The following is a 21,444-nucleotide window of genomic DNA, read 5'->3' on the forward strand; positions in this document are numbered from 1 at the left end:
TTATAGATGTCAATATAATTGGTTAAGCTCGATTATCCCAATTAATATACGGGAGAGTTCTATGTTTATAATTTTATTCGGATCAAAAATCGGTTCGGAACTGGTGGTACACCCTATCCCCAACCAAACCCGATTCATTCACAGCCCTAAGTCCTAGAAGGGTAGAATGAATTCGGGAGGTTAATCGACACTACCCTAGGAAAATGAAAATAATATTTTGTTGGTGTATCACAAGACAATGTGGTGACATGTGAAATGGTGTACATATCAGTCTTTGGAGGTTTTCTAATTCCTAGGTCCCATATAATAAATCATGCCAACTTTGAAAATCCTCCAAAGTTCTAGTTTTAATAATGGGCAATGATGATATACCATGTGAGCTCTATATACATGGGTCTGACATATTTGGCTGATGTGGCATATCGTGATTGATTCATTTCTCCATTCTTTCAAGGAATCATTCCATATTTGATATAATACTAGCGAAGTAACCCGTGCTCAGTACGGGAGTGAGAAAATAAAACGTAAAGTAAATATTGAGTATGGTTCAACTTCAAATAAATTTGTAAGAAAGATAAACCAATTAATCAAATATATGATTTTACTGTAGAAAAAATGGACCGAATTAACTTGAAAAAACGTACCAAAAAGATGAAATTGAATTAATAGGCACTAAATTAGGATTTCTATAGTTCATACGATGAGAAACGAAACTCTATCAAATTTCATTACGTAGACAAATTGAAAAGGCAATTTGATGAGGAAGAATGGCATTATTAGAGAAGAGATACCATAAATACTAAAACTTTGATGCATATAGATTCAGAATATCTATGAATTGAATTACAAGAAATCCAGAAACAAGTAATAAGGCATTTCATCCAACAAAAGAGAAATTAACCAAAAAAATTAGATCCCAAATGTTCTAAAAAGAAGAAACCGCTTAAGTGTAATGCTACTAGATGCAGTCAATTGCAGTTTCAGAAATCAACCAAGGATTTATAAGCGGCAGCTGTTTCAGTATTGGAATCATCTTGAACTCATCTACCTCTTCAGATCCCAAGCTCCACGACCAATAAAAAAAATAACATGAAGTCTTAGCAGATTATGGATAATGTACTGAAGAAGACATTTTAGTGAAAAAACATGAAGTTTCAGTTTTTCACAAATAATTTCCAACTTTAAGAGAAGAAACACTGCAGAGCATAGTAACTAACAGAGGAAAACCAACTAATATATTTGGATTCTCAGTACTAATTCCTCCAACAAAAATAATTGTACACGTGGCAACTTGTTTTGGTGCTGAACCCCCAAAAAGATGTTGGTGTCCTTTCTTTGTTCCCTCCTTTTTAATCCTCGGTTCTTCACCGCATGTTTTCAGAGAAGCCCAAAGTCCTCCTATAGTTCTATACATCTATCATCATCATTATATAAAAGTGGGGATAAGGGTCTTATTATGGACATATTATACTGAAAAAGAAAAGAAATAGAAAAACCTTCTCGCTGGATCATCACTGCTATAAATAATGCCATTATGTTGAAAATTTCCCATTAATGAAGAGAGGGTGGAAACTGGCAAGAGTGGGACTCTGTCTCTGTGATGGGGACAATGGGGTTTGGGCTCGGTGCTGCTGGATTGTGGGAAAAGTTGCAGTCAGTTTTCCCATATTGATTAGATGTTATATCTTAATACAGAATCAAGATTCATAATAGATGTTCTGTGTCTGTGATGACTAACCAAGGCAGTTGGTAGTTGGAACTTGGAAGTAAGAAAGAGATTACTGTTTGGTTTCTTCAATAATCTCCTGCAACACTAAATACTGTAGAGCCGTGGAGAATTTTGCAGATCGCTTTCTATTTCTTGTGGAGCCACTCCCCGAAGCATTGTCGTTGCTTGTCAGAATGAAGGATCCCGATCCATCACCTAAATCCAGAGACTCAATCTAATTACATTCTTCTATAAGTCAAACGAAGAAAAAAAGAAACTCGGCGGAATTGGCAATGTCAGGGAAAAGATTGAAAAGTTGCCAGTAAACATAGATGGACTAAATAAAAATGGGTTGGAGGGTTTTAAGGATTTGGGTTAGGGTTATTAATACATCTTGTAAACTAACCTTCGATCATAAAAATGGAGGGAATCCATCTCTTGTAGATGAACAACAGCCTTGGAGTATCGCCATGGTGGGTATCGGATAGCAAGAGCCTGCAAGGCTCTCCCGACGCCAAGCTCTCACTGTTACATATAGAGAGCTAAGAATCAAAAGAAAACAACCAAACAACGCTCCAAGCATCGGAAATGTAGACTATGGGAACAGAACAGTTACTTGGCATGGGTGATGGCATCCCGGCACAAGGCCAGAGTTCGAACCATGGCGAGGTCTCTTCCTCTTGGATTACCCAGTCTCTCTTTACAATTCCTGCAAGTAGAAATGTGGAGCCAAAACGGCAAAACCGAAATCAGGGTAATTCTCGGTTCTGAGGAGCACAAACACAAAAACATGACTGACTTGACTTACTTGTCATCGAAGAAATCTCCGAAATCATCGATTACGATGGCTGCTGGGTAGGTTCCGAGTTGGTGCAGGTGAAATCCAGCCAAGTATTTGTTGATCCCCTCGTAATCTTCTACATACCTGGCAACGAATAGAAACGTTGGATAAATGTAAGTTATTAGTAAGGAAAAGGGAATTTCTTGATATCCCAGTGGACAATTCTCTCACTCACACTCACTTCATCCGTATTCGGTTAAACACATCAGACGAGGCATCGATGCCCTGCAAGCAACATTCAAAAATGAATTACTGATTACATTACATACAGATACAAGTTAAAATGGAAAGAAAAACAAAGAGAAAGAGAGAGAGTAGTAATAAATGTACAATACCTGGGATAAGTAAGGGGGTTTGGACTCTAACCTGCGGCGGTTGCAGATGAAGACGACACGACGATGGGCGGAGCTAGTGTAAGCGGAATTAAAAGCGAACTGGAAGAGGAGAGATGTCTTCCCGCATGAGGGGGGCCCTCAAAGGAGCATCATTTGGTTGCTGCTGCACTCCTTTTCCTTCTCGATTTGTTGTTTCGTGGATAAGAAGAAGAACCTTTCTACCATTCTCCCAGCAATTTGGGTGCGAACGTTAAGCAGGATTTGGGGTTTGTCGAACTCACAAGAACTGAAGAACAAATGAACTCCGAGTAAGTTGACGTGCGGATACCTTTTCTTGCGGGAAGAGAAGGCCACGTCGCCTTAACGAAGGCCTATACCGCTTTAATATATATTATAGATTACGTGGCCAAATTCCAACTTCCCTTGATAAATTCACTTGTCTCCAAAATATATATGATTTTTCTTTCAATGACCCCAGGGCAAAAAACAGGCCCACCAACAAGGTACGAGCCATCAATCCACTCGTTTCAAGTTGGTTCAAAGGCATTTCTTGTATTAAGGAGGTAAGGAATGACTTCATATTCATATTGTCCTTACGGGTGTCAATGGATCGGACCAATAAGAAACTGAATTGGACCAATCCAAACTCAATGGTCCAAAGTATTTATTGGATTGGTTTTGGACTTGGTCCATGAATTTATATTAGATTGTATTGGATTGAGTCAATATCTGGTCCATTGATAGAAGTATGGTTTTTAAAATCAGATCGGGTCGGATGGTTGGACCAGAAAAACTAGGAACCGATCACTTGATTGGTTTCGTTTTTCCCCAAAACCGTTGATTTTGGTCAACAAACCGCTGAACCGGCCAGTTAACCGTTCGATTGGTTTTGACCATTTTTCAAAATTTTTTAATTTTTTTTGTCAGAATGGGCCAGTTGTTTGGCTCGAACGGTCAAACCATTCGAACCAGTAATCGGACCCCTGACTGGTTCGATTTTGAAAACAATGGATAGAAGATAAGAATATGTGTCAATAGACCGGGTTTGAGTTGGAATCAATTTAAATTAAAATAGATTTGAATAGATTGGATGGTCCAGACATTGAATTAGACGGTCCAAAATATTCATTGGACTAGATTTGACCATGTCAATTTGCAATGGACTCACATTGGATTGGATCGGATTTAACCAAATCTAGTCCAATTGACTCCACTTATTTGTCCTAATGAGGACTGATGAAGGGTGATTTGGCCCGACCTCATAATAGGGGGATACGTGGACATGACTCGACATAAGTGACAACTCGACATGACAGCTTGGCCGCAACTCGGTGTGATGAGCTCGTAGGAGCCAAGGCTAACAGCTCGGCACGAGCAACAGCTCGCTTCAAGGTAGTATTTAGGCTACCCCGAACTCTCTCCCACTGGGGGAGCGACCCGAGGTCCCTCCAAGCAAGGAGCCCTGAGCTCCTCCCAAGTAAGGAGCCCCCGAGCTCCCCCTCAGTGAGGAGCCCCGAGCTCCTCCCAAGTAAGGAGCCCCCGAGCTCCCCCTCAGTGAGGAGCCCCCGAGCTCCTCCTCAAGAAGGGAGCACCCCGGTCTAAGATCCCTAGGCAAAGGACATCCCGAACTGAAGACACTTCGGATAAGCTCGCCAGTAGGCTCCTGCCCAAGTCTAAGTAGACAACTCAAAGTCTTACTTCGGGTAGAAGCACCTCGATATGTCAGTAGTAGCTCGGTACCAGGTAACTCGGTGTATCGCCTGACAATCATACCTGCCAGATCTGGAGACTGCACCCACGTCTCTGGCCAGGTGGCGTCGTGCCTGCAACGGTTACCTGCGCCCACTACCTCAGGTCTGGCAGTAACGGCTGCAACAGAGAATCAGTGGCGGTTACACCAGAATTGACAGGGCATCAGCATAAAAGGCCCCAATTCCCAAGGGACAAAGGATATTGATTTCACGCTATCTGCACTCTTAGCTCTTAATGTATTCTCTACAATTCTCTCTCAGAGTTTTAACTTGATCGTTGGAGTGTTCTCACCAGGCGAGCTCCCCGGGAATCCTTCACTGTCTTCTCCATCTCAGGTGTTGTCTGTCGCCAGCTAGGAGTGATCGGATCACGCTACATCATTTGGCACCGTCTGTGGGAATCACTTGAAAAATCCTTCCACCAAAACTTTGCAGACTTTAGTTCTCATGGCTTCCTCCAGCAACGCCAGACGCAGTGCAGAAATGAACACCGTTGGGGAGCAACTCCAGGTCCCAGCGGTGTGTATTGGACAGTTCACCGTCCCCCTCTCCGCGGATGGAGTTCCCATTCTAAACGTGCCTTAGACAATGGCACCCGTGAACGCTCCACTCCCTTTCACGGTTGGAACAACCTTCACCGAACCCTCCCTTGTTCCTCCGATGACTACCCAAAACCAGCTTGAAGACCTGGTACAATGCATGCGAGCTATGCAAGCTCAGGTGCAACAGGTCCGGCAATTCTGACTATATCAACAACAAGTACTGCACCAAGTTTCTCAACATCACTATTAGCAGCAGTTTCCTTCGCTGCCTCAAACCCAGTGGTCACTTCCTCCTCGACATCTGGCCGCGCAACAAGTTAGGCCTCGCCGTCCGAACGAATGTCCTTCTTGTCAGGGAGAAACCTCTCAGACCCAGAATCCTCTCAAGAGTCAAGTCTCATCCCATGGGAGGAAGGAAAGACCAGTTACCCCGGCCTCGCTACGTGCAGTCAGGTCGGGATGGTCCCAGCCTACTAGACCCGCATCACCTCAGCTTTCCGAGTTCGTGGCCCCACTTGTTGAGAACCAGTTTGAAGTCTTGGCTGCAAACTCCAGGCAAGATCCTTCTATCTGCAATCATCACTAGCAATCCGTCCCCTTCCTCGCAAAAATTGTTCCCGACAATACCGAGGCCAACAACATCAATGCGGAGCCTACAAAAAAGCAGTGGAGATGCCATCGAGCTTGCCAAACTACAACGCACAACCTGCCCGAGCTCAAGGGTAAGGAAGAGGTAAGCTCGGGCAAAGTGAAAGCCACTCCGCTCCTCTCTGTACCATCCCCTCTGTTTCCTGAACTCTTGGCCGTCCCAATGCCCAAGGACTTCAAACTACCCCTCCTGGACAAATATGATGGATCGTTCGACCCGAATGACCATGTTGATGCCTTCCAATCACAGATACACTTGGCAAGGGCCAGTGAGTCCTACATGTGTGTGGCTTTCTCCACCACTTTCAAAGGTGTGGCCCACACATGGTACAAGAACCTCGCGCCTGGATCAATAAAAAAATGGGTGCAATTCGTGCAATTCTTCACTTCTCATTTCGTCACCAACAAACGGTGCCCGAGAACCTAGGAGAGCCTCCTGGGCATAGTCCAGAGGGAAGGAGAATCTATCCGGAGTTACATCAAGCGGTTCAATGACGCTTGTTTACAAATACTCGACTTGGACCCGTAGTTCGGCTTACTGCGGCCAAGAGAGGCATCACGCACAAAGACTTCAAGTGGCACGTGGTTGTTAATCGACCCAAGATGATAACTGAGTTCCTCAAGCTCACGGACCAGTTTATAGGGACGGAGGAGGAAATCAACCAGAAGGATGAACAGGCCCCTGAAAAAAGAAAAAGGGAAGCCAAGTCCTCGGCCCAGGGGGACAACAAGAAGAAAAAAGACCTAGCTCGAGGGGCAAGGCCAGGTCAGGCTTTCCGAGCTCCACCAGCAGAGATGACATATTACATGCCCCTGAACGCAAAGCGGGCTGAGATCCTTATGGCGATTAAGGACGCCCCGTACGTGAAGTGGCCACCCCGGCTGAGAGGGGACCCTAATGTAAGGAATAAGAATTTGTATTGTAGCTTCCATAAAGATCACAGTCATAGTACCGAGAATTGTAAAAACCTCCGCGACGAGATAGAGGAGCTCATCCGTCACGGATACTTAAGAAATTTTGTACAGAATAATAATAATAATAAAGCATGTCGACAGGGAGAGCAAAGTAGAGATGCTCCCGAATCCAGCAGCAGGCAAGCAGAGTAGCCATAGAGGCAGCCCCTGGAAGAGAGACTAGTTCGGGGTCCATGTGATTGTCGGAGGATCGATCGTCGCGGGCTGCACCTCAGCTACAGCTCGGACATCAACTCGCGAGGTCGGAAGGGAAGACTAGAACCCCCTGAAGTGGCCAATGATGGAAGACCCGATCTTCTTCACGAAGGACGACGCGCGCGGAGTCCACTACCCCCACGATGATGCGCTTGTCGTGAAGATAAGAATTAATGACTTCAAAGTCAAGCATGTCCTCGTCGACTCCGGTAGTTCGGCTGACATTCTCTTCAAGGCAGCATTCGACAAGCTTCAGCTCCAAGAAAGTGACCTCAAGCCCGCAAGTATTCCCTTGGTGGTCTTCAGCGGAGAGGAAGTCAGGCCCCCAGGGAGAATCACTGTACTTGTGGAGGTCAGCACCTGGCCTAGCATAGTGAGGCTCAACCATGACTTCTTGGTGGTCACGACTCCCTCCCCGTACAATGCCATAATAGGTCGGCCCATCACCCACACCCTACGTGCGATGGTCTCCACCTATTTCGCGATGAAATTCCCTACGGACTTCGGAGTTGGGGTGGCACGAGGCAATCAACTTGAGTCTCGCAAGTGCTACGTTGCTGCCCTCAAAGGGAAAGCTAAGGTGGCAGACGACCTCGAGCTGGAGGGACCTGCGGAGCAGTGCGGGGGGCAAGCTACACCCACAGAAGAGACTGTCTACGTCCCAACTTCGACAGATGACCCAACTCGGACACTCCAGATTGGTGCTTCAATCAAGGAGCCTTTGTGATCCCAACTGGTAAGTTTTTAAATTAAAAATTTAGATGTTTTTGCATGGTCCGCGACAGAGATGCCTGACACAAACCCCAACATCATAACTCACAAGCTAAATACTGATCCTGTAGTTAGGCCCGTTAGACAGAAGAAACACAACTTAGCCCCAGAGCGCTGGAGAGTAGTTGACGAGGAGGTCGGGAAGCGCCTCGCAGCCGACTTTATCAGGGAAATCCATTACCCGAGCTGGGTGGCCAACCCCATTCTGGTAAAAAAGGCTAACAGTAAATGGTGCATGTGCGTCGATTATACCGACCTAAACCGAGCTTGCCCAAAAGACTACTTCCCACTCCCCAGGATCAACCGTCTGGTGGACGCGACCTTAGGGCATGAGTTGCTGAGTTTCTTAGACGCCTATTCGGGATACAACCAGATCAGGATGGACCCTACTGACAAAGAAAAGACAGCCTTCATAACCGAGCTCGGCCTGTACTGCTACAAGGTCATGCCCTTCGGACTAAAAAATGTCGGGGCAACATTCCAAAGACTTGTAAATAAATTGTTTGAGCCGTTGATCGGTAAGAAAATAGAATGTTATGTAGACGACATGGTCGTCAAGACTCAATTTTCAAATGATTTAATACAAGACTTGCATTTTGTCTTTGAAATTTTGCGTAAATTTAATATGAAGTTAAAACCCAAACAAGTGTGTTTTCGGTGTCACATCGGGTAAATTCCTAGGGTACATCGTTAACCGGCGTGGCATCAAGGCAAACACGGATAAAATTAAGGCCATCCTAGATATGTGACCAACCCAAAAATTGATGGGGGTTCAGAGGCTGAATGGTCGAATAGCCGCCTTGAGCCGCTTCATGTCCAAATCGGCAAATCGCTACCTGCCTTTCTTTAAGCTGATAAAAGCAAAGGCTTTGAATGGACCGAAGAATGCCAGCTCGCGTTCGACGAGCTCAAAAAGCACCTCACTAGTATCCCAGCTTTAACCCGACCCGAGGAGGGTGATGTTTTGGTGTTGTACCTCTCTGCAAGTGATGAGGTGGTCAGCTCGGTACTGATAAGAGAGGTAGATAGGGTCTAACGACCTATCTACTATGTTAGCAAAGTGTTGCAGGGAGCAGAGACGAGATATCCAGAGATTGAAAAGTTGGCATATGCTCTAGTTATTGCAGCTCGGAAGCTTCGCCCATATTTTCAAGCTCATACTGTCGTCGTCCTCACCAACAAGCCTCTGAGGCAAGTCTTACTCAAGCCCAAGGTCTCTGGTAGGTTGACGAAGTGGGCCATCGAACTCAGTGAGTACGACCTCCAATACAAGCTGCAAACTGCTATCAAGGCCCAAGCCTTAGCCGACTTTGTCGCGGAATGCACTTTCAGCACCGAGGCCCCCAGGCCAGTCGAGCCCGAGGTTCCCAGGCCGGTTGAGCTTGAGCACCGTGAGGTAGTAACCAGTGCGGCTTCTCTCCTAATTAGATCGAACCCGAGCTGGGATGAGGAGCCCTGGATCCTTCACGTAGATGGCTCGTCCAACCAATAGGGCAGCGGAGCTGGAATAGTTTTGTATGGGCCAAGCGGGGTGAAACTGGAGTATGCGCTACGCTTTGAGTTCGTGGCGTCCAACAATGAAGCGGAGTACGAGGCATTAATAGCCAGGTTGGCTCTAGCAAACGAAGTGAAAGTCAAGCACATCGTCATCTGTAGTGATTCTCAACTCGTGGTCAACCAAGTTACAGGTGAATACGAAGCTCACGAGCCAAAGTAAAAGAGGCTTTGCTCAACTTCTAGTCACACTTCATCAAGCAAATCCTGAGATCAGAGAACGTTGAGGCTGGCACCCTGTCCCGGTTAGCCAGCACCAGTGATAATACCATGAGAACCGTGTACATAGAGAACTTGCCTCGGCTTAGCATTCTCGGGGGGGCAGAGGAGGTCGCTCCTGTCGTTCAAGCAGAGGAGCAAAATCGATCCGCTCGAGAGCTTCCTACTACACGAGACATGTTAGACAATCTTGTATGCCCTTAGCTTCAATCAGATTTGATGTAATTTTGTTATTTAGTGGAAATAAATTAAAGTGCATGTTTGATTCATGTTGTTTGGTGTAATTCTATGTAAGACCCTAAAATTAGACACTTATAGAAACTTGTGTTAGTTTTAAATGTTCACAGCCATTGGATAAGTCTGGGGAGATTTATCCTGCCAAGGCTGATACTGATGTGCCACCAATTGTTGGGATGGCTTGTTTCGGCCATCAGGGTAAGACCCAAGGCACATGCAGTATGGGATTGCTTGAACCCTTGAATCGGACCAGATTTCCAGTATTGCCCTAGACCTTGGAGATAGATGGGCAAAACTCGAAAGTTACACCTGACCCCTACACTCGATTATGACACATCACTAGGTGTCGGATCAGGCTGTCTTTGATGTGTCAATCAGTGAGATCCTTAGTGGAGGTCAAAACCTGGACATGTTGGGATAGTCTAAGAATTCATCTGAGTGAGTGGTCATAGTGACAGGATCAGCCCCTTTGTCGGACAATGGTAATGATCGGGAATGCACTCTCTCTGATGGAAACCAAACTGTCGGCAGTTGATTTCAATCGTTGGAATTTTGTTTTGCGAAATATATATATATATATATATATGTACGGTTTCAAAAGATTTGCAAAAGGTTTTAATTCCCGGGATCCATGTGAGTAGAGAGTACGACACTGTTCCTTGCAGCCGAGAGAGAGGTCTTCTCTTGTCGGGCAGTGCTTGATCATTAAGGGCTAAGAGGTTAAATATAAGACCATTTAGGATAATACCTGATGGGCTAATCTTGCACCTGCCCACAGTCCCTGGGTTTTTATAAGATGGCTTGGCCCAGGGACCACTTAATGTAAGTGTTGGGCCCATAGGGTCAATGTGATGGGCTCAAGGGGGTCACTGAGTCTTTCAGTGAATTCGTCTGGGCCTTGTAACAAAGGCTGGGCCGAACCCATGTGGCTGGTGTGTAGATCAATGCTTGGGTCCCACGCCATACAAAGAAGCCCAACTGGGCAGCAGATTGGAAACTGGTTAAACACTGAACACTTGATGGGCCAAAAGCCCATTTCGAATTGGGCTGATATGATCACCAGTTCATGAGGCGAATCTGAGATTAATGTTAGTAAAAGGATTGGGTCTTTAACCTTATCCACTCTAAGAGACCAAATTCAAATTAGATTTGAATCTGATAACCTCCTGATAAGATCAGGAATTAACTAACTTAATCTGCAGATAGGATTAAGATTATCCCCTATCCAAATACTGATTTGGATTGGGATAACTCCCAAAAATAATGGGAGGTTTCTTAATCAAGAAGAAAGAGGAGAAAACCCTAGCAGAAATATCAGATTTCGAACTAGGGGTTTTGAGGAAGAAAGAAACACATCTTGCAATTTGAGATTAGATCTCTCACAGACTCTAGAGAGAAGAGACAGTTCTGCCCTCTTCGTCCCTGGATTTCTCCTCTTCCAGCCGCCGCCATTCCCTGTTGGAAGATTGGATCTTTGCAGCAACATGAAGTCAAGAAATCAGTTCTTGACAACAGTCTTGCAAGAAAGACAAAAGGATTCGGTGTTCAAGGTTTCTAGAGGGTTCTTGTGAAGAATCCAGTGTGTAGGATGCACCCTGCTGATTCCGTTCCATCCACAGCTGTGTCATCTTCAGCAGGAGTAGATCTTGGTTTCTTCTTTGGGCGTGAACACCAACTTTGGGAGATATTATTTCTCCGGATCAAGTATAATCCTTCCTGTTTCCTTTTGGTTCAGATCTGGTTTGTTTATGGTTCAAGTAGGATGCTTGAATAATGTATTCTAAATTTAGGGAATATGATTCCCAGTTGGAAGAAGGTAGGAATTTTTTTTTTGAAATTCGCCCCCCATTCCGCACCCTTCATGGCGTCCATTAGATGGATCCTACCATTCTTTCAGGACACTCCCTACAGATCGCAACGCCGCCAGAAGGGTAGAGTGTCAGGCGGCCAAGTACGTAGTAATAGACAAACGACTATACCGAAGATCTTACACACTCCCCTATTTGTGTTGCTTGCGACCTTCCGAGGCCGAGCTCGTGCTCCACAACACTCATGAGGGCCTGTGTGGCGGACACTTGGGGGGCGGGCTCTCGCCCTGAAAGCGCTACGACAGGGATACTACTGGCCAATGATGAAGGCAGATGCGATCGAGCTCATCAGAAGATGTGACAAGTGCTAGAAGCACGCCAACATTCACCACCAGCCTGCCGCCAACATGAAATATCTCACCAGCCCATGGCCTTTCGCACAGTGGGGGATCGATATACTCGGACCATTTCCGCCAGCGACAGGGTAGAGGAGGTTCTTGGTGGTGGCAGTTGATTATTTTACCAAGTGGGTAGAAGTAGAACCTCTCACAACGATCACAACGCGGAGTGTAGAACTTCTTCTGGAAGAATATAGTGTGCCGTTTCAGACTACCCAGAGTATTGATCTCTGACAATGGTAAGCAGTTCAAGGATATTAAATTCCAGAACTAGTGCAAAGATATGGGAATTCAACAAAATTTCACCTCAGTGGCACATCCTCAAGCAAATGACTAAGCGGAGGTCAAGAACAGAGCCATTCTCCTCAGATTAAAGGCACGCCTCGACCGAGCTAAGGGACTCTGGGTAGACGAGCTACCCAGTGTATTATGGGTTTATCGGACCACGATGAAGACCGCAACAGGCGAGACCCCCTTCAACCTCCCTTATGGCACCGAAGCAGTCATCCCGGTCGAGATCGAAGTTCCCCTGCTACGTCTACAAGTGTACGATGACAAAGCCAACAAAGACGAGCTACGCACCAACCTCGACCTACTTGACGAAGTACGGGACCTCGCATACATTAGGATCGTGGCCTACCAGCAGAGAGTAGCTCGGTACTATAACGCTAGGGTCAAGAAGCGGAACCTCTGCGTCGGAGACCTGGTTCTTTGTAAAGTTATGGTACTTGAGCCCGGTGTTGGTAAGTTCGGGCCAAATTGGGAAGGACCCTACCGAGTAAAGCGGGTACTTGGGGAACATATGAGCTTGAAATCCTATAAGGGAAACAAGTACCTCGGGCATGGAATATTGTCAACTTAAGACAATATTACCTGTGATTACCGAGTTGAGTGGACCAAAAGCCGCTCCTAGAGTCTAAGGGCTAAAAAGCTGAGCTAAGGATCTCGGCATTCAGTCGCCTCTTCGACGGGGGCGAACTCTAGGAGAGTGGACTATTAAGTCTCTCCCCCAGCCTAAGGGCTAAAATGCCGAGCTAAGGACCTCGGCGCCTAGTCGACTCTTTGGCATGGGCGAACTCTAGGAGAGCGGACTATAAGTCGCTCCCCCAGCCTAAGGGCTAAAGCACCGAGCTAACCAAAGACCTCGGCACCACATAAGACCTAGTCGCCTCGTTGACATGGACTAAGTACCTTTAATATCAAGGCACGGGCAGCTCGGGTGTAAACCCTATGATGCATAGCCCGCCCCGGCATACAACAGGTTAAATCCGTTAGGGTCAACCGATGTCAGCTTAAGTAGCCCAGGTGCAGGCAGTTCGAGCACATACCCTACTATGTTGCTCACCCTGGTGTACATCCTGAAGTTACCCCTACTAAGTACCGGGAGACAGTTCGGGGTAACTACAGTTGAGAAACCTCCACTTCGGGTACTTAGCTCGATAGCTTGACAGTTCGGGGAAACCCTTACATCCGTTATTCCGATAAAAAAGGATAATTACACAAGGTCAAATGAACAACACTTAGCGAAAAACATATTTCATAATCAGAGTTTCATTACAATGAGTTCGGTACAAAAAGAGAAGAAAGGAGAAACTGAGCTCATGGGCTCAAAGTACACAGACTGAAACTACTGGTCATTATCTCTGGTAGAAGTCTCCGCAGGAGTGCCAGCTTGGTCAGCAACCTCATCGGTGTCAGCGACTTCCTCTTCCTCCTCGGAGTCCGGTAGGTAGTGATAGCGCTTACATCGAGCTGTGGGAATTCACACTTTATCAACCACCTGCTGAGCTTGAAGCCCTTGCGGTAGGCATCTACCATCACTCCATCGAACTCCTCCGACTTGATGTAGTCTTGTACAGCCTTAACCTTGGCCTCCTCCATAGCGCCAAGAAGGATGTCTGTTCGCTCCTTGACATCTGCCTCGAGGTTTTCGACATGGCACTCCAGGGTTCCCTTTTCCGACTCAAGGTTCTTCACCCTGCATAGCAACTCCTCCTTCTCGCGCTACCACTCCTCCTTCTCTGACGACAACAACGTAACTAGCTCCCTCTGAGCTAGCACGTCACCCTCCAGTCGGTGGATTTTGCCGCGAGCTAGTTTCAGATTGGAGTGGGCTGCACAGGATGAGTCTTCGGTAGCTAGAGCTCGCTTTAAATGCTGCTCGGATTGGTAGGATAGGGCGTGCACGGAATTGTTCATGGCATTGTAGAAATTGAAGTCGAAGTGCAACAAGACTTACCACCATGCAATGGGTAGCTGCTCAAGCTCCGAGCTGAGCGGGCGTTAGCTCGACCCAGCTAGAGACCTCCTCGGCACATGCAGCCCCTTTTCTCTTCCGGAGGCTGTACTGCGGGTTCGGAATACTCCCGGCTGGTCCTCGAGCTGATCCCCCACTTCCCAAAGTAGTGGCAGCAGTCTCAAGAGCGGGCTTCGTAGTTATCTCGGGAACGGGCTTTGCAATCGCCTCGGGCTCCCGAGGTGAGGGGTTCTCCGACTCCTCCAAGTTAATCATCGAAGGAGCATCAGCAGGCTGCTCGGGCTCGGGAATAGAAGCCCGTGGAGATTCAATACGAGCTCTCATTGCAGCTCGCTTCTTTCTCCCCTTCATCTTGCCGGAGTTTTTCTGCGCTGAATTTCTCCATGCGGCCTGCAGCAGAGTTTGACGTTAGTAATACTACCAAGAAGTAGAAACTGGCTACCGAAGGAAAAAATACCTACTCTTGACAAGGTGACCTACCGGGACTCAGACCGGCCTCAATAAGCTTGTTCTCGGCAAGGTAGTCCTTGTAATCGAAGCTGAGCTCCGCCCAAGATTGAAATACCTCACTTGTTTTCTTGTCCAGCCTAATGCCGGAGTCTTGAATGGCCACCCTCTAGTGAGCAGGGAAGGGCCACCCCACAGCGTTATGAACTACAAAGTAGTCCTGTTTCCAGGCCGGGACTTTACTAGGAAGTTTGTGTAACAACTTGAAGCCCGGGTGGGGGGACAGGTAGTAGGTCCGCCTATGCTCGGGGAGAACGCTAGATGCATTCTTCTTTATTGATAAGATAGAAGAAAAAATGTCAAGATCAAGAGGAAGGGCGCAGTCGAAACAAAGGGAAATTGTACTGACCACGTTCTGGACAGAGTTTGGGTGGAGCTGATCTATGGTTACATCAAAGTGATTCAACACTTCAACAATGAGAGGGTGCAGTGGAAGGCGGAGCCCAGCCACGAGTTGTTCCCCAAAAATTACGATTGCATCATGACTGTGTTCCCAGGGGAAGTTGCCCGTAGGAAGGTGGTAAGTGTACTCCCTAGGAAGGTTGTACCGAGCTATCAAGCCCCTAAGCCTGTCTACCGTCATGGTAGAAGGACCAAACTTGTCCGGTACCCGACCTCGACTAGAGGTGGATGCTGGGTTACCCGAGGTCCTCCGCACCTCATAAGTGGAATGTGCCTCGGAGGCACCCACTTGACCTGAGGTATCCACCTCGGGTTCATCTAAGAGACTGTCAGCAGGAGCCGGGGCACCCACCTCGAGCTCGTCTAAGAGACTGTCAGCTGGAGCCGGGGCACCCACCTCGGACTTGTCTAAGAGACTATCAAAGCTATGGTCTGACATAGCTACGGACTGAGAAATGAGCTAAAGGCAGCTAACTACGAAATTGAAAAGCTGAAAACGAATTGAGAGGAGCTAGGGAGACTCACCCAATGAAACGCAACCGGACTGGGAAAGTTGGACGAGCTGAACTCGAGATGAGGACTTTTTGTGCGACCTCAAGGCGAGTGCAAAGAACTTATGGCAGGGAGAAAAGACCCAGGACCCCCACTGTTTATAGCCGCTATGCTTGGGCATCAATGGTCAAGATCAAGATGATCTAACGGCTCTCAGGAAAACCGGCTACACGACCCCCGAGGTGAAATCGGTTTAGCACATTTTTTGACATCCGCGGAGTCTATAAATCGCGTGACGTCCACGCGTGAACCATACGCGACCCAGATCACCCTTGATTGAGCCAAGTAGCAAATTGGTCTGACCGACGAGTTGCCTAGCTGGACGCCTGAACTTCGAGCCAAATCCACTTGTCGTACCATGAACTCCCCGCGCTGGGTCAAGACCCCTAGCACGGGGAGTGGGGGTAATTGATGGAGGGTGATTTGGCCTGACCTCATAATAGGGGGACTCGTGGACATGACTCGACATAAGTGACAACTCGGCATGACAGCCTGACCACAACTCGACATGATGAGATCGCAGGAGCCAAGCCTGACAGCTCGACACGAGCAACAGCTCGCTTCAAGGTAGTATTTAGGCTACCCCGAACTCCCTCCCACTGGGGGAGTGACTTGAGGTCCCTCCAAGCAAGGAGCCCTGAGCTCCTCCCAAGTAAGGAGCCCCCAAGATCCCCCTCAGTGAGGAGCCCCCGAGCTCCTCCTCAAGAAGGGAGCACCCCGGTCTAGATCCCTAGGCAAAGGACATCCCAAACTGAAGACACTTCGGGTAAGCTCGCCAGTAGGCTCCTACCCAAGCCTAAGTAGCCAACTCAAAGACTTCGGGCATAAGCACCTCGATATGTCAGTAGTAGCTTGGTACCAAGTAACTCGGTGTATCGCCTGACAATCGTACCTGCTAGATCTGGAGACTACACCCACGTCTCTGGCCAGGCGGCGGCGTGCTTGCCAGGCTTTGGCAAGCGTCCCCTATCTGGTAGGGTTGTACCCTACAACGGTTACCTGCGCCCACTACCTCAGGTCTGGCAGTAACGACTACAACAGAGAATCAGTGGCGGTTACGCCAGAATTGACAGGGCATCAACATAAAAAGGCCTCGATTCCCAAGGGACAAAGGTAATTGATTTCGCGCTATCTACACTCTTAGCTCTCATTGTATTCTTTACAATTCTCTCTCAGAGTTCTAACTTGTTCGTTAGAGTGTTCCCGCCACTCGAGCTCCTCGGGAATCCTTCACTGTCTTCTCCATCTCAGGTGCTGTCCGTCACCAGCTAAGAGCCAGGCCACCGCCAGATAGGAGTGACCGGATCGCGCTACATCAAGGCCCATGTACACTTTGTCACTAACCCCATTAATCCACTAAGTAGGTCTATAACATATTACAGTTGCGCTTGTTTGCGATGTAAAACTCCATCGATATAAAAGTTCATTGAAGGAGTTCCACATTGATGACTTAAAATCTCTGAACCATTGTGCTTCTTCGAAATAAGTGGAGGTTTACTTTGATCTACCATGCAAAACTCCACTCCATCTAAATGCCGACGAATCTAATTGAGAGTGGAGTTTTACATTGATCTTGATTTATATGGCAAACAAACGCCAACAAATACAGTCGTCCATGTTATAGGGATCCAAGGTGGAGTTGAGTAGGGTGTATGTGAGGCCCACTTTCACTAGCCATACCATGGAGAGACTACAGTTTTGTCTAGCCTAGAGCACTTTGCCCCCATAGTTGGGGCTAAAACTACATCACCAATACTACAAACACAAATGTTTATGGACTTTTTTATTGGTATTTAAATCTAACACACTAATACCTCTCTAAGGTAGTTGGTAACGGGCAACGGGACTTAAATCTGCATTTCCGCTGGGACTACTAGTGTGAGCGTCGGAAAACGGCTTGGAGTCATCACCCATCATATTAGGAAATGGAGATGATAGAACCTCTGAAAATGATATGAAGATCAATTTTATTCAATAATAATTCCAATAGCCCAAGGCACCGGATAAACCAATCCGGTTAAAACTTGGATGGCAGAGGAAAGGGATTAGCACCCCTTTCCCACGTCCAATAAATGGGGCCAGCATGGGATACCAATGAAGCATGGTCAAGCATAATTACTTAAACAAAAGCGCAACAATAAAGAAAACAAACCACAATAATATGATGACGTGAGAGAAAATCCTCCTTATTTTTATTTTACTTGTTTATAATTATAATAAATTTTCTTTTTATTATTATATTATTTTTACTTTGTTTTTATTTATTATTTATTGGATTTTTTATTATTTGTTAAATTGCATCAATTATATATTTGTTTTTATTATTTTCTTTTTGAACCCTATTTGCATATTTATTCATTGCTTCTATATCTCCTCAACTCGAAAATATATTCTAATTATCAAGATAGCCACTCAGATTCATAGATAAAACCCCTATATAGTTCATTATAATTATCATTCTTATTTTATTTTTCTTTCTTTTTACATAACCATGTATTATTTATTACATTTTTTTAATTTCTTTTTGCTTCAGAACTACGCTACTTCCCGTAATCGGCATCCCTTTCCTTTTCTTTCAGTTCTGCAAACAATCGAATCACCCCTATTTTATTATCTTCCCCCAGAAAAGGGCCCCTTGGTCACCGGAAAGTTGAAATCAATAATCTGCTCTGAATTAGTGTCCGGAATGACCAACGACCCAAGAGAATATCTCTAGACACAAGTTCACTAAGATAGGCAATTACTCAATTTGAATTCAAGCAAACACAACAAGAAAGAAACCATGAAGTATGACCTAAACTAATCAACCATCACTTAACCTAACCGAACATCAGGTCGGAACTAAACCTCAACACAGTAGATGGATCAAACAATAAACATACAAACTAAGAGTGGGGTGTTGCATTATGATCTAAGCCGCACTAATTTAACAGGAAATCGATTACAGAAAACACAGGGGACTCAACTCAGAAAAGGGGAAAATGAAAGCAAATAAAAAAAAAAAAAACAAAATGCCGAAGGGTGAAAACAAAGTTTACCTGGTCGGATTTCAGCCTGGGTTCGTTCCTGCAACAAAGGATATTCAATCGAGCTTGAACAACGAGGATTGAGGGGTGTGACTGCTAGTTTATCGAGAGCGAGTGATCATCCATGCACGGATTCAGCCCAAAACTGTTAGAGATAATGGCAACTGCTATTGGTTCTACTCAGTCGATAAGGAGAACGCTGGACAGGGGACCTGCGACCAGTTTTTTGGGGAATCAAGATGCTCAATGAAGTTGATGTGCGTGTGGGTGCATATAATGGATCTGAGAAAACGATGAGACTTCACCGGAAATCCGAGAGGAAATGGGGAAATCTCGCCGCTGTGAGGTCACCCTAGGGACCAGCGAACAGGATATGAGAACAGTCTGGAAATGGTCGCCGGTGAGATGAAGGGAAAAGGGGAAAGAGGAAAAAATGAAATAAGAGGGAAAGGGATTAAAGGGGCGGGTACCGCCGCCGCTCTACGTTCGTCTGGAGGAAGAAGATGGTGATTCTATTTTTTGTAGATCCAATCGGTGCTACAGAAGCCGGGGTCCGTAGCACGTCCCCACGAATCACAATTACACATAAAACCCTAAAGGAGAAGGGAGATTCAAGTTAAGAAGTGCAGGTTGATAGGCTAACCAATGTGCAGATTGATTCGCCTCACGGTAGACATGACAATACTTCAAACCAATTTCTCATGCCCGTGCAGTCTTCAACGATGTTTTTTTTTTTTTTTCTAGGGTGGTTGAGTTTCTCCACGCAGACATGAGATGACAAGCTTAGAATCCCCTCCTATAATTTTGGGAAAATCTTTGAAATTTAATGCCAAGGTTACGAGCTCCTCATGCAGCCCAGGCCTCAACCATATTAATAGTGTCTCACCCAAAAAAAACATGCCTTTATATGACATTTCCACCACAATTCCTGGCAATGGCCAACACTGCACGTTTGAAACCATTCGTGCATGATGCATCAAAGTTAATTTCGTAAATTTTTGGAAGTTTGAGGGTGGTTTTTGGCAATTTTGTAGACCTGGATCAAAGTCGCTCTAAGAGGTCAAACCAGGGGTTCGTGATGGATGAAGGGGATTTTGAATTGGAGAACAGAGAGAGGTGGGTTTTGAATGTGTGGATCCGGATTGGTTGAAACGAAATCTTTTTAGAGGAGTGAGTAAATGGGGGTATTTTTTACTGAAAATTTTGGTAAGGTGAGGTTTTTGGACATTTTGAGTTGATTGATGGGTCAAATTAGGCTAAATGGGCTCATATTGGGCAAATCAGGAAAGGGATTGATTCGGTCAATCTGAGCCTCAGAACGAAATCTTTGTGTGATGGAAGGGCAAACAAAGGTATTTTGGGCTGCAATTTTATAAGGTATGGTTTTTAGATAGTCTGAGGTGATTGGTAAGGTCAGATTGGGTCAGTTGGACTTGGATCGGTAGGATTTGGAATCTAGTCAATTTGGAGTCTCGAAACGGAATTTAGGTGCGATAGAGGGGTAAACCAGGTCTTTTGGGATGAAATTTTCTAGGGTAGGGTTTTTATAGGTGTCCACGATTTGATGGTGATGTCCGATTAGTCTTAGAGGGTCAAGATCGTAGGAATTCAAGTCAACAAGATGTTTTGGAACGAAATATTGGTTTGATGGAAAAGCAAATGAGGGAATTTGGGGTTGAAACTTTATGGACATGAATTTTCGTGTATCCAGAGTTTTAATGGCATGGTCTGATCAGTTTGGATGTGTTAAGATCGAGAGGATCTAGGTTGTGCGTGTATCAAACTAACGAGAGGGGTTGAAATGGAATGTTCATTTGATTGGAGGCTAAATAGAGGAATCTTGATTTCATATTTGTTAGGTGGGTATTTTGGGAGGTCTTGAGTTTAATGGTGGTGTTTGATATGAGGACTAAGGTGAAAATAGGGGTTGATTGAGGCCATCAGATTGGTCTTAGGTAAATTTAATGATGGATTTGAGGGCTTTGGGCTGAAAGTTGAACTTTTTGGGTATTTGGGTGTTTCGGAGAGGTTGGATGGGTTTGATCGGATGTTTGGGGTAAATTGGAGGTTCAAGTGGTGGATCGAACAAAAATTGGGTATTGACAACAAGCTATCGTACCAATTGAGTCACCACTCAGTTAATGATTTCATAGCCATGCTATGATGGCCTTGCTAAACAAGTGATGGACATCATAGATATATCAATATTGCAAGAGAAGAAAGAGCTATAGATTACAAGAGTAATTAGTCTTAATTGCCAAAAGCTAGCGTCTTCTATTCTACAATCACCAAAAGAACATCTGGACAATGGGAGTGTGGCCAAGAAAATGTAGATTATGGTAAAAGAAACACTCTCCGAGTTGAAGCTAGGATTCAAATCTTGTAATACATCCAAAGGGGCTCCAAATCGCTCTAGAAGTCCCAATAGTACTGGTTTGCAAGAAACTAAACCAAAATCATATTAGTAGTCATTCATAGTTAAGTAAGGATTAGCTTAACACAATACTTGTTCAGTGGACTATGGAGCCATTAATAGGGGCGAGCAAGAAAAACCAAAAAACCGAACCAACTGAAACCAAACCGAAAATTCGGTTAATCGAACCGATCAGTTCGGTTTCAATTTAGTATTAAAAAAACCAAAGGTATTTGGTTTCGGTTAACCAAAATAGAAAACCAGTGGTTAGCCAAATCGATCAGCATACATACATACATATATAT

The 21,444-nt window shown here is 45.6% G+C and overlaps 1 protein-coding gene across 11 annotated transcripts; it reads right to left on the reverse strand.

Annotated features, from left to right (window-relative positions):
* Positions 1 to 1,105: 1,105 nt before the first annotated feature.
* LOC148866846 (uncharacterized) lies at positions 1,106 to 19,605 on the reverse strand. 11 transcript variants are annotated; one of them, XR_016109808.1, is made up of 8 exons: positions 18,739 to 19,605; positions 2,916 to 3,170; positions 2,725 to 2,774; positions 2,517 to 2,633; positions 2,325 to 2,417; positions 2,115 to 2,233; positions 1,739 to 1,924; positions 1,106 to 1,628 (listed from the first exon to the last, which is right to left on the reverse strand). XR_016109808.1 is itself a non-coding variant. In XM_088977640.1 (8 exons), the coding sequence occupies exons 3-7, from the start codon at positions 2,733 to 2,735 to the stop codon at positions 1,779 to 1,781; spliced, it is 480 nt and encodes a 159-aa protein (XP_088833766.1). In that variant the 5' UTR covers positions 2,736 to 2,774; positions 2,916 to 3,170; positions 18,739 to 19,605; the 3' UTR covers positions 1,106 to 1,628; positions 1,739 to 1,778. The 11 variants fall into 11 exon arrangements, 8 of the variants coding, with proteins under 8 accessions (XP_088833766.1, XP_088833765.1, XP_088833764.1 ...); XR_016109807.1 differs by having other exon boundaries at positions 1,106 to 1,631; positions 2,885 to 3,170; XM_088977640.1 differs by having other exon boundaries at positions 2,731 to 2,774.
* Between the last annotated feature and the right edge of the window lie 1,839 nt (positions 19,606 to 21,444).

This window comes from Nelumbo lutea, chromosome 3, assembly GCF_056320005.1.
Source record: "Nelumbo lutea isolate HS-2025 chromosome 3, American lotus-T2T, whole genome shotgun sequence".
Taxonomy (NCBI): domain Eukaryota; kingdom Viridiplantae; phylum Streptophyta; class Magnoliopsida; order Proteales; family Nelumbonaceae; genus Nelumbo; species Nelumbo lutea.